Source organism: Chelonoidis abingdonii, chromosome 7 (genome assembly GCF_003597395.2).
Source record: "Chelonoidis abingdonii isolate Lonesome George chromosome 7, CheloAbing_2.0, whole genome shotgun sequence".
NCBI classification, from domain to species: Eukaryota; Metazoa; Chordata; order Testudines; family Testudinidae; genus Chelonoidis; species Chelonoidis abingdonii.
The window spans coordinates 53,158,584-53,172,425 of record NC_133775.1 but is presented as its reverse complement, the minus strand read 5'-3'; the positions used below and the strand labels follow the sequence as shown (position 1 = coordinate 53,172,425).

The window sequence follows — 13,842 nt, the reverse complement described above, 5'->3', positions numbered from 1 at the left end:
GATCCACACCCATCCCACAGTGGCAGGTAACCTGTTATCTCCACAGCCATGCTATTATAGAAGCAGCAAAGAAGTTAGATGAATGCTCTACAGTTGAGGAGTGAGAATTCCTCCAGCTCCTCTTAAATGCTCTGCGCAAACTCCATTTACTTGAGCTGTGCATGAGAACAGGACATGGTTTGGTCTTGGGAGAGATGTGAAGGTTCCCTTTCGCTTCAGTAGGATGTTGAAGCTGAAGCCTCATTCTGACACTTTTCATGTTGACTGTTTCACTGCTGGTCATTTTTTTACACACAGGTTCTGAAAACCTTGAGGCTGAAAAAGAACTTCAAAGTAGCAGTCAAGAAAGCTGGGTCCAGCGCATGCTGATGGCTTTGGTGGGAGATAGTTACCTTTTCAACACCAGAGAAGGGCGTGCTGGGAAAGTACACAACTTTATGCTGGGCTTGAACCTCAACACATGGTACCCACTCTCCCCTCTAGCAGGCCTGTGTATTCAGGAATCTGTGGAGGAGGATGAAATGGACACGGCAGTCGCAGGTTAGTTCACAAAATATCTGTGCACTGCATTTCCGTCAGTGAAAGAATAAACTGTGAGCTACAATTGTGGGAACATGTCATTAGACTGGAATGCTTACAACTGAATGCTTCTGAAAGCTAGAGCACATTTACACAGGGGCAGTCTTGAATATTTACAAGCTCGCTAAGATGACTGGTGATGTAAAGTGCAATGTGTTATTCCTATATGAGGCAAGTCGAGGCCTTGTGGCAGAATCAGGACTGACTCCATAGAAGTGCAGTGCGTTGGTTCTGTATGATGCCCACCCTAAGGCTTCCTGTCAGAATTGGTAGAACAACATACTTGTAGGGTGGGGAGGAGTTGCTCTTTCCTTAATAGAGTTGACTAAGGTACTTTTTGTACATGGCCACTTCCTGACTTTCTTGAAATACCCACAAAAGACTATGTGAAATGTCCCATCATGCTCTTCATCTTCTCTTATTAGCATGGGGCAGAAATGAGTCTTGCTAATCAACATCATTTTCTTCCCTTAATGCTCCCCCTTCAATCCTGTCTACAAATCCTGTCCTTTCCCTACTCATTGAATTTTTCATAGTAGATCAGCAACAATAACAGTTAGTTCTTATATAGCATTTTTCATCTATAGATCTCAAAGTATCAGCCTCTGCCTCCAGTCTTGCTGCTCTGTTTTTCTGCTTCTCTCCCAGCTGTCTGAGTGTTTCCTCCACACTGTGTGGAACACTCTTACTCTGCTAGTCCACTAAGACACACCTTTCTCCTCATTAAAATCCCTACCTCAGCATGATTGATCCATTGGGCACGTCCACATGTCTTCATATCTAGTCCATGTGTGTGCAGGAGGGGGAAGTTTGAATTTGTCATTATGGAATTGTAAATACCAGATGTCATTTAAAAGCTCAAGTAACAAAGTGACTCTCTAATGTGTATTTGTTAATGTAACTATCCTTTTGAACAGCTCTATAGTAATTTCTGTCTGTTCTCCACTTTCTAAATATTATTTTTCAGCTCAGAGGTATTTACAACTGGATAATCTTAATATTTATAGTAGTATTTATAGTGCCTAAAACAGGCAGGAAAGTGCTTAGTAGATCTGTGGAAAAAATAACTTTTGATTAAATGTGGTATACTTAAGGCACATCAAACCCTCGACCTCTAGGGTTTTCATTTGGATTGAAATTGAACCTCAGATAGACAGAGATCCGCCTCTGCTTGAGAGAAATATTTGACTACAGATCATTTGGAGTTTCCCTAGCCATGTTCTAATAGTTTTTTTGCTGTTGACATTTTTTTTTGCATTTCTAAGTATTTGCTCAAATTACAAGATCAGAATCCAGTCCTGCAAGCTACCAAGCATAGTGCTTATGATTATGAGTAACCCTTACACTTCGCTCAACAGTAATTATCAATAGAACTGGGCCCTCAGCGGTTAGAAACAGAGGGGCTATACCAAGATGAATTATTCAGTAGTGTACTTTTGATATTACTGATGGATTTATCTATATTTGTACAAGAGCCTGGGAGTCTAAAGAAGTGGCTTCAAAGGAACCTTTCAAATAAATTCAAAATATTACATGATCTTTTATGACCCTTATCCATGTTGCTATTATCCATGGTTTTAAAAATAATATAATTTGACCAGAATTAGCAATATGTTTTCTTTTTGTTTATTAATAGGAACATTAAACAGACCTGAAATAAAGGCAACTTAAAAAACAGAGCTGACATTTGTATAGTGCTTTTCACTTTGATCATTTCACAGACTTATAAACTCATAGTATATATAAAAAACCAGGGCTGCACTTAGGCATACTTGACAGTCATCAGTGGGCATTGAACTCAGGACCTGCACCATTGAAAGTACAGGCATCTAATGCTACAGCTAAAAGTAGCAGCTGGCAGAAGGAAATACTGTAGTTGAGACCATCCACTAGAAGGAGACATGACCACGTGCATGAGTCCAGACCAGTGTATTATACATAAACAATTATCATAAAATACATATAAACATGAATAAAAGCCCTATACGTTATAAGACACCATAATCACATTAGATCACAAGGTGTGTCAGAAATTTTCAAGAGAGGATCATGTGATTCTCTGCCTCCCTCCCCACCCTTGTATGACATGCAGGGGTTATGTTGTTAAATACCAGCCAAATCAGCCTGATAAGCCCAGAAGAGTGGTGGGGTTGGGAGAACAACCAGGCAACATATTTTAGCATCCCATTTGCAGGATTGCAAATGCTATGTTGTGCAGTTGTTTCTAGGTAAGCTTTAGCGGGGAGTGACTGGCAAGACAGGAGAGTAAGCAGAGCTGGGGACGGGTGCTGTATGTGGTATTGTGCTCAATCAGATCATCAAATTTAACTGGGAAGAGAGCTCCACTCTTTGGGACACTTTTCCCAGGCAGGCCAAAAGTCCACTCAACTTGATGAACTGGAGAGACAGAGGAGGAAGAACAACTTTGAGCCTGAGGAGCCCTGCCTCAGCAGGCATACGAGGCATGCTCCGGTTGGAGAAGGGGCTTAAAAGGGAGTCTCCTCAGCACAGCAGGGTGGTGGGTAGAGAGACACAGATCTCCCTAGGGAAAGTGAACCAAATTATGGAGTTCTCTTCCCAGTTAAATTTGGTAGATTTGTTACAGAGGGGTTATGCCAGGAGAGCATCGCTAGGAGGACTGCTGCACAGAGCTGAGACTCCCCAGCCTTCAGAGTCCCATGGGTCGGGTTGCGAGGGACAACCACAAGCCACAACGTACCCTAAGGAAGGACAGAGCAGTAGGAAGAGACCCAGGAGAGTGTGTTAGCAGGGCCTCATGTAGCAGAAGCCTTCTTTATGAGGGTCTTAGAGTTGGAACCTAGTGATGTGGTTGGGCTCAGGTTCCCTGATCCCCTACCGCTAGGTAAGACTGTCACCACAAATTCTAACTGTTAGGTGGGGACGCACCCCTGCTCACACTTGTTCATGGAACTGCTATCTGTTCAGAACAAACACTTTTCACAGCTCTAGATCCTAGTCTTATTGCAGGCAATCTCTGGGACTATTGCCACTGACTTCAAACAGGCCAATGTTTGGCTCTGATCCTTTGGAGCAGGAACTCCTCACGCTGACCCTTTTTATTTTTCCATTAAGAATTTCAGCTGTTGAAAATCTTTGAGCTTTGATTCAATTAAAACTTCAGACATGCTTCTGCATCCAGTCTGTAATATTGTATAAACATATGCTTCCTCAGCTGGATGGAGTTCTATTGAGTCTAGTCCTTCAGTGTGGCCCGAGCTGTCTACTTTTATTTTAAGTAGAATTCCTATCGAACTTTTGCCCACAATTTTTTTTGTTTTTAAGAAATAACCTCAAATCTACTTGAAAACTCCTGAATAATTTATTTATAGACTCACTGTTGATCTATTTCTGTGCCTTTCTATTTCCAACACCCTTTAAAACACTCTTGAGAAAATGCCGACTGAATAACAAAGGGGAAAAATGATCTCATAGGCTTTTCTTCCTTATTTCAATATTTATGGAAACTATTTTATGGTAGATGCTTGTCAGTTGTGAATGCCCTTTTCAACTCCCTCACTTTCCTTTAAATTGTGTGCCGTGACAAGGAGCATCTGGAAATAAAAAATGAGAACATGTTTTATAAGCTATACTTGAAACATTCTTTCTTCTAAATCAGATTTTTGTATATCAGATAGTCACTCTGTGCTGGCCCCACACAGATTCTATTAATTTATGACTGTTTTTTATGTTTTACTGGTAAAAAAAGATTTCATGTGATAAGAAAGTCTCTTAGGAGAGGTGCATCTTTCTTTGATGAATTCACATGTAATAAATCCTTCCATTTTTATCATGCGTCTCACAGAGAATAGGTTGCAGAATTCCTAGGAATAGAAACTAGTATCTTTTTTAAAAAAAGAAAGCCTGGACCAGCCATAACTGATCTCTCTCACCTGGCACCCTGTCTGCAACAGTGGCCAATGCTGATACCTTAGAGAGAGAGGCAAAAAATCCATATAACATACTGTGATTGACTCCAATTCATGGAGTCACTGTGAGTGTTGTGCTACATAATTCCCCTAGTTTGGGTTCAGTACAGGGGTATCTTGGTGAAATTTAATGGCCTATGGTATATAGGTGGTCAGACTAGGTGATCTGATGGTCCGTTCTGAACTTAAACTCTCCGAATCTGTTTGGTAGCATGCTGGCTATGCCACACACTTGGTGGCAAGTGCTATAGGTGTTCCAAGAATTAGGCCCTTCAGGTGCTAACCTTTGGGGAGTTCCCACAAACATTCAGAGTCTGATGAAAAACACGGGATACCTTACAAGGGCTACCAGAAGTGAACAGAGCAGTTACCCTGGGCACCCTTACTTTAACCTACAAACCCAAGATGAACCAACAGTTCCTAACCCAGCCCCTAGGGGGAGTGCAGTACTAGGGTACAAAGGGCAGCTCCTCCTGTCTGGCACCAGAGATCATATTCTCTCCTCCTTCTTTCCCAGTATTGTTGATGCAGATTAGGAAGCAATTTTAACATTGTCAGCTGTTACTTTTGCTGATGTAGATGGAGATATAAAGAATAGCATCATCAATACAATATAGAACAAGTGTTAGTTCAAGTGGTGTCACTGGATTTATCCCTGGAGATGGGAGACCCTAGTACCATCTGTGAAATCAAATGTGTTGTTCTGCTTAGCATTTTGGAGCAGTGATAAATTGAAAAAGAAGACTGTACTAAGTAAAACCATTTTGGGGGAAGAGCTATTTTGTTGCACCTCTCAACAAGAACTTTATTTTGGCCCCATATTAATATTTCATACATTTAAATAAAGAAAGATTTTATAAATTGATGAAGTGATTTTTTTTTTTGTAATTCTAGTGAAAGCAAATGGTTAATAAACAAACAAACACAAATGAAACACAATCATCATATCAGTAAGAACTGGAAAGGTAAATTGGCTGCAGTATAAGCTAAAGAAAAACAGATACAAATGACTTTTATTTTCCAGGCTGGGAGAAATGTAAATACATACAAAGTAAATCTGTGTGTTTTTACACTTCTAGTAATGTGAGGTGTCATTAACATATAATGTAACCAAATTTATTTGCCTGTGACTTAAGTTAAGAGTAGCTTTTTAATAAGGCATAGAGAAATATTGTTCTGATACCTGGTTAGGTCTCAACAGAAGTTCTGCATCTCAGTCACATATTGCTCTGAGCGAGTTTTCCCTTGAGAAATTCAGGTACAAAATAGAAAATTGGTGCATCATTTGATGAATCTGTTCTTGGGTAAAGAGAAAAGAATCAAAGTACTTGATTTGAGGTTTAATGGGCAAAATTTTCTTCATGGAACCTGAAGTGCAAGGGGCAACCTGGTTTTAAGGAACTAGAGTAAGAATCAATTTCCATTCATTTTCCCTCATATGAAAGCACCTTTGCAAGAGTGACTATTTACTCTGCCGTCTGTGTCAGGCAGGCATGATTGTTTAACTCAGAGGCACAGAGTTTAAGGCCAGAAGGGACTACTAGATCATCTAGTCTGCCTTCCTGTATACCACAGCTCATCCGCACCTGGATGCTACCCTGGATTGGTAGGTATTGGAGGGAGAGACAACAGAAACAAATAATGTGAGCGCTCAGGTGCCATCGTGTTCATTCCTTGGACTACAGTGCCCTCTGCAGATATCACTGTTTAAATCAAAATTTCAAGCATCTTTAACTTAACTTTGGGAGCAAACCATGGTTTATGATTAAAAGTCCTGTTACATGGTGCAATCAAGTGCATTATGAAGGAAAAATCATTCTTCAGAAATATCTTTAAGACCTAGGAGAAAATATTCAACCTCTACAGGGATTGTTTAGCAGTATCCAGAGACTGGGACGGTGCAAATGGTCATGGAGAAATCTCCCTCTCCCCTCCTTCCCCCCCAAACTCCTCCCACACACAGATTGAGCTTTGGGATCAGGGAGGGAACACTGCATGCTTTTGGGCCTGTGGAATCTAACTTGACAACGTTTTCTGTAAAACAATATTATGGTTCTGGCCACAAGCAACATGGTAATGTGTTAATTCATGCCTAAGGTCTAATTTCAGACACTGGAGCCTTGAAAGGATGTCGACACAGTGTTTGGTTGTGCAGATTGGCACCGAAGGACATACAGTGAGCATTTATGATTTTGCAGTCAGATATCGGATTTGGATAACCATTTGCTTTGAGTTCCTAGGGGAGCTAATTCCTGTCACTTTGGAAGTCATCTTATTGTGATTATTTTTAATACACATTTTTTGTTAAGACTTCGTACTTTACAGTAGATTACATTTAGTTAAGTTACTTAATGCAATTGTCATCCGTAGCTCTGAGGGAGTCTACAGTCCATTAAAAGGGTACTTTACCAATTCAATTACTAACTGTTGGGGATTTTTGGATTTGTTTTTTGTTTTGTTTTGCCTAGATCCTGATGAGTTTGAGAGGATATATGAGCCACTAGATGTGAAGAGTAAAAAGATTCATGTAGTGGATAGTGGGCTCACCTTTAACCTGCCATACCCCCTTATCTTAAGACCTCAGCGAGGTGTTGATCTCATAATCTCATTTGATTTCTCTGCAAGGCCAAGTGACTCCAGTCCTCCTTTCAAAGTAAGTAAACCAGACCATTCCTTCAGTTTGTATTTTCATTTTTAAGGTGGTTAGGCCCAGATTCTCTAAGATATTTAGTCATCTAACTGCAGTTGATTTCAATGGAAATTATGCACCTACATATCTTTGAGAAACTAGGCCATACTTTTTATCCTCCCATCATGCTGGTGGAAAACTTTGGTCCCGTCATGGCTCCAGCTCTGAAGTAATTGACTTTCACGTCAACAATTTTCTACTCAGCCTCCAATTCTGCTCGCTTTACTCAGGATATTAATTCTACTGAAATAGAAGAGACTACTACCACAAGGAAGGCAGTGGGATTTGACCCTCAACAAAATGTCACTTAAAAGAATTCCTCACCTGATTTTTTTGGAAACCCTGCCTGGACAATGACATGCAGAGTTTGTCCCGTAAATCTTTTTTTTGAAACTACATACTATGATCTGTTGTCTCCCTCTGTAAAAAAATGTTTATAATCCATATTAGGCAAATAAGTTACTTACATTTAATAATAGTAAAAATAAAACAATACAACACAAATATAGAAGAAAATACCATATGCAAGTTCCATAATACAGTAGAATTACAATAAGCAAACACCCAGAAATCTGAACTGCTACTTCAGTCTTCTTTTGATGTCATGTGTATCTCATGTTAAACAAAATACAAAAAGATAAATTCTTACTGTAAGAAGTGAAAAATCATCTCCTTTGTTATCTGTCATAAGCTACTCATTAGATTGTCTATGGAACGTGTATCAGTACGCTTAGGGTTTGTGAACCATAGTGCAGGCTATGGGGATGTGAACTGCAGAGCACACCAAAGTGTTGCAGTCTTACTGCCCTGTATGGATGCAGTTGGTGCAAACAAAAAGATTCCTAGTTCACATTAACGCAGTCTCTTTCAAACAGGAGGGTGCTAACGTGAACTAGATACGTTTCAGTTCATGATAGCAATGTCCACACAGGACAGTTAGATCGCAGTACTTTGGTGCATGCTGCACAGTTCACACCCCTATAGTCCGCACTGTGGTGCAGTGTAAACATAACTTAACCTTAGTTTAAATATTACTAGGTTGTTGTTGTAAATAAATAGTTAATAGGAGTAATGTTTTCAGAAGTATCTGTCTTATTTTCAGACATGACTGACATACTTAGGGCTGGATGCACCGATATTTTTTGGTTCTGATATTTATGTGATACTGAGATCCTCAAAATTTCCACTCAACTACCACCTAAATTCCCTAGCCTCCTAAGGGCTTGCCTATACTTGAAATGCTGTAGTAGCACAGCTGTAGCGCTTCAGTGTAGATGCTACCAATGCTGACAGGAGAGGTTTTCCTATCTGCAAAGATAATCCACTTTCCCAAGAGGCAGTAGACAGGTTGACAGATGAACTCTTCTGTTGATCTAGTGCTGTTTACAGCGGGGATTAAGTCCAGTTGGCCTGTTCAGAATACACCTACTCGATGAGACTTTGCACAAAAGAAAGCCAAGGCTGACTGATCAGGAAGTTGGCAGGAGGGGCGGCTGGTTGAGGAGGTTGGAGGGTAGTGTGCATGTGCACATACGTACGTAGGTACCAGCTCAGTTGCCCAGTGGTCAGGGCTCTCACCTGGGATGTGGGAGACTTCAAATCTCCACTCTACTTGATTTGTAGCAGGAACTTGAACCCAGATCTCCCACATCCCAGGATGAGTACCCAGGCTGTTGGCTGTCCCTCTCTTTTTTTTTTTTTGTGAGAGAGGGTGTAGGTGCCTTGCTCTAGGGGAAGGTTCACAGCTGTGAAGGCCGAGTGGAGATAGGCATCTTCATCCAGCATGGAGTTAGTTGCTTAATTACCTCCGAGGGGTGGGGCTTAGACCACTCCCTGTCCTCAGCATTTCCCATGGGCTACCTTATATGCCTCCCCCTTTCAACATGCTGACTACTGTGAATCCCTCTCTGAGGCACCTAGCTCTCCTCATGCACTGTACAGGGAGTAGAAGTGCGTAACTTGGGGTTGAGGATTCCATTGGATTGCCACACCTAAATCCTGCTATGATTTCAATGAGATTTAGACTCTGATAGTGCCTGAGTCACTTTTGAAATTGAGACTTAGGCTCCGAAGTCACTTAAGTGCTTTTGAACATTTTACCCTAAATGTAAAAGTATGATTACAGATCAGTAACTGGCCATAAAGTCTTTAAATGAAGAAATGGCTAGAAATTGTAGGAGTCCAATTGTTGTGGCTTGGAGATTTTTCATCAGAGCAGTTCTAGTTGTTGGTTTTTAAAGTATCCAGTGGCATGTGATAGAGATTTAGAACACTCTTTCCCTTTGCCATTCTGACTTCTTTCCAGACAAGAGATTTTCAAACCAAATGAATTTCTCTGTCATTAGTTTAGACATGGAGAACCTGGTCTGACTCTCAGTGAATTCAATGGAAAGGCTGAGAAATGGATCAGACATTATGACTTCTTCAGAAACTCCCTGCCAGAAAGCAGGTTTTCTTTATAATCCGAAAGCTGCTAATTTCTCCAGCTCTAAGCAGAAGTCATTTCCATTTAGTATGTTATTAATTAATCATTAATATAATATTATAGACTGAGCACCAAGCATATGCTTGACACTGCACCAGCATGGGTCCTTGTCCCTTGTAATGTAAAATCTAGTGCACTGATGTGAATTCAGTAGCATTGAATGGGTTTAACTGAGATGAAAATTTGGCACTGTGCCTGCAGGATTAATGGGGCTATTCTTCAAAAATAGATGATGATCGTTGTCACAGTTCAGGGCAACTGCACCTATATCCCCCTCTGTGGTCTAGCAGGAGCACCCGCTCTAGCAGCGTCTGGCTCCCCAGCTGTCACCTCTCTTGGACATAAGAGTGGCCACACTGGGTCAGACCAATAGTCCATCCAGCCCAGTATCCTGTCTTCCAACAGCGGCCAGTGCCAAATGCTTTAGAGGAAATGAACAGAACAGGAACAGGCAATCATTGAATGATCCATCCCAGTCATCCACTCCCAGCTTATGGCAAACTAAGGCTAGGGACACTCAGAACATAAGGTTGCATCCCTGACCATCTTGATGGAAAGCTGCTCCTTTCTCCCTCTTGACCGGGGTATTTCTAGGCTGCACAGTTCCCTGCCTGCGCTGTGAATTCCTTAGCAAGTCAGACTGCCTCAGCAGGCTTGCTTTACCTTCTTCTCAGAGGCTATAAGCAGCGTAAATGCCCACCATTTTAAGTTACCACACAGTTTTTTTTCTAAGCAAGCACTTTTATTCTTGCGGCAAAGGCATTACAGAGAAAATTTATTATAAACAATGAAAGAGCCTACATGTATGCTAATAAGCTAACTAGAGGTCACCTTCTATCTCCACAAGCACTTTGGTCAGTGTCAGTGCTTCCAGCTCTTCCCAGCAGATTGGGACCACTCTTGAACAGAAGATCCTCTCTATTTGCCGGGCCAGAAAGAAGGTCCTGTTGTGATTCAGTTTAAACTCACTCTATTTATCCAAAAATCCTGTGTCTGTGGTACCTCTCTTTAGGTGTTACAACCTAAGTAAATTTGCCTAATCCCTCCCCCCCCACCACAGACACACACAAATTCTTCGCTCCAGGGAAGGGGCTGTCATCACTCTCCCCTATGGAATTACGTACAATCCCTGACCCACAATGATACATAGATTTAATACAGTAAGATTTTCCAAAGAGTTTGGAGGAAATTGCTATATCTGTTACAATAATAATGATTAGGTAAGAGGAAGCCTGCAAAATGGATTGCATGGTGTCATTCAAAAGTGACTCAGATATTCTGTTAGAAAGTACTTTCAGGAAAGTGACCCAGCCTGATAGATGGGGTTGCAGAGTGAAAATTATGGCAGTTTGAGAACCGTTGGGACCTGATCTTCCTTCCTGCATTTTCACTCTCTTTTACTCTGCCAGAGTGATGTAAAGTGGCTGTAGTATACATGAGAGTCAGGTTCTTTGTATTCACATAGGAGTTAGGTGAAGTCCACAGTTTGTTTGGGAAAAGGGAGGTCTAAGTGTACGTCAATCTTACTGTACCACAAGAGTCTCAATCGTATTAGAAATAGCATGAGAAAGGTCCAAGTTTGTAACTGTTGCATGTTGTAACTACTTAAGAAGGTGGTTGCTGTGTAGCTGACGTAAGAATTCTTAAGATTAAACACATACACATTAGCAGCTGGAAAGAATGTAATAGCTGGAATATGAACCAGAATTCCTATGCTCTAGCTTCATAGAGCAACTCCATTATATGACTTAGGGAATGTCTCTGTATCGTCGTGTAGAGATTTATCTTTGTTCAGTCATTGCAATACAGTTGATCATACAATATACTGGAAGTGAAACAGACTTTTCAGTTGTGCCATTGCCAAAGTTAGCCCCGTGTTTCATCTAGGGTTTTCTAAGAATAGTCCCATCCAACCTAAACTAAAGTACTCACTGCAAAATAAAGGTTAAATGACATTATTTCTTAAGTGGCAAGTGTGGAATGCCTTTACAATCTAAACAGACAGACAAAACATGCAGACAGCTCTAAATGACCAGAGAAAGTTTATGTTTCCCAGGAATGTTAAAGCCAACAGATAAACAATAACAGCAAGAAGATTTTCATGGGATATTTAAAGGGACACCATCAATTTGAAATCCTAGTCAGTTGTTAAAATACACCTGTTTTGGAGACCCACTGAAAATTGTTGTGGTTTTACAACCACATTGTCAATTAGAAAAGAAAAATTTCTCTCTCCTCTGCTGCCATGTGTAAGAGCCACTCAATCAACACTGACCATTGACTATGTTGAGGAAGAGTAATATGAGCTATAGACAATTGCAAAGAGTAAACAAACTGAAAAAATAGAGAACTTCTCTCTAATCTCTTTCAACTACAGTAATCAGGTACTATTTGTAACAATAGTAGATTAAAAAAACTCAAACTGTCCCTGTACTTGGCATGCTGCTTAGATCTTCTCTGCATAAACACCCCACATTGACTGAATCCCGAAGTCTAATGCTTAATTAGGCAAAATTCTCTTGCAAATTTGGCCCATTTTTTGTCATTAAGGGAGTGTAGGGTCCATTGTCGTGATTAGCTAGAATCATTGACTTCGTAAGGTCATTGCCACTGAGACATCTTTTCTTTTCTTTCATTTTTATGTTTTCCCAATAGTGTTGTCTGTGCAAGGTTTTAAGTGCCTACTCCTGTACTGCTCTTTGTGTACTGAGCTTTCTGTCTGTTGGTAGGTATTTTGCATGCAGATTGGAAGGTAGCATATAGCAATATTAAGATATTTATTAAAAATAGCAAGAGAGTTTCATGCACTTTTAGACCTTCATATAAATTCCATCAAAAAACTCTAAAAGCCATTTAGGAGCTTGGCAGAGAGCAAAAATGAAAGGCATCAAGTTTTGTCTCAAAGTGATCTCTTCAAAGACTGAGCTATTAATTCGGAACACTGAAGTGTATGACAGACATACTGACATACCTCAACCTAGCAAGCAGCTATAATCTGTAGACGGTAGTTTTCTGCTAGCCGCTTTCACTCTGCCAAAATGGACCTGAGCCAAATTCTGCACTGATACGTACACTTTGTGCAGCTCCCATTGACTTGCTTTTCACAGAGCACACATCAGTGCAGAATTTGCCCTTTGTTTGCAATAGATTTGAAATATGTCTTATGTCTCCAAAACATAGTGAAATGTGCCAGCCGAAGACAATGACTGTATTCACTCATTATTATTTCATACCCACTGCCTTTTAATCTCTTGTGTGTTCAAAATGGTTTTCCAAAGGAAAATCCCATTTTGTTCTGATTATATTTAGATAACACATGGTTAAATATAGACTGGACTTTCCTGCCATTCCACAGTTCGTCCACATTATGTGCTTTTGAGTCATTGTCTTTGTTTATCTCTGTGACCCTCAATAGAAAGTCCCCAACTGTGATGGCTGTTTGTAAACTTTTGAAACTTTACTTCCTCTTTTAGGAAATTTTGCTTGCTGAAAAATGGGCCAAAATGAACAACCTTCCTTTTCCAAAAATAGATCCACATGTGTTTGATCGAGAAGGCCTGAAGGAGTGCTATGTTTTCAAACCCAAGAATACTGATACAGAGAAAGACTGTCCAACCATCATCCATTTTGTTCTGGCAAACATCAACTTCCGGGAATACAAAGCTCCAGGTGTGTTTGTAATAGACACAAAGACACTAAATCTTGGTGTTCCTGGAAACAAGAAATTAATACATCAGTTGTTACATTGTGAATACTTTTTATCAGAAATGCCTAGAAATCTTTCCATAATTGCCATGAATTTCCAAAGCCCCATATAAAAGCAAGTTATTGTTATATAATTTATACTTCATCTCTTAAAACTTTCCTTTTATTTTTTCAAAACGATAAAATATTGTCTCTGTTTTTTGTTGTCTCTATAGGTGTTCCAAGAGAAAGCCAGAAAGAGAAGGACTTTGCTGACTTTGATATTTTTGATGATCCTAATACGCCGTTCTCTACCTTCAACTTCCAATATTCCAATGAAGCTTTCAAAAGGCTTCATGATCTAATGGAATTTAACACTCTGAATAACTTAGATGTAAGTATAGTGTAAAAATGTCTGATTTACACCAGTTCAGAGGTGCTTTAAGGAGTCCACATGG

The 13,842-nt window shown here is 40.2% G+C and overlaps 1 protein-coding gene across 2 annotated transcripts in view; it reads left to right on the top strand.

Moving 5' to 3' along the window:
* PLA2G4A (phospholipase A2 group IVA) overlaps positions 1–13,842 on the top strand; it is a 127,286-nt gene that overhangs the window by 101,997 nt on the left and 11,447 nt on the right. For both annotated transcript variants that reach the window (XM_032783433.2, XM_075067862.1), the window contains 4 exons: positions 298–540; positions 6,995–7,179; positions 13,174–13,369; positions 13,621–13,778. In XM_032783433.2, coding sequence (XP_032639324.1) covers positions 298–540; positions 6,995–7,179; positions 13,174–13,369; positions 13,621–13,778 — 782 coding nt within the window. The remainder of the gene's footprint in view (positions 1–297; positions 541–6,994; positions 7,180–13,173; positions 13,370–13,620; positions 13,779–13,842) is intronic.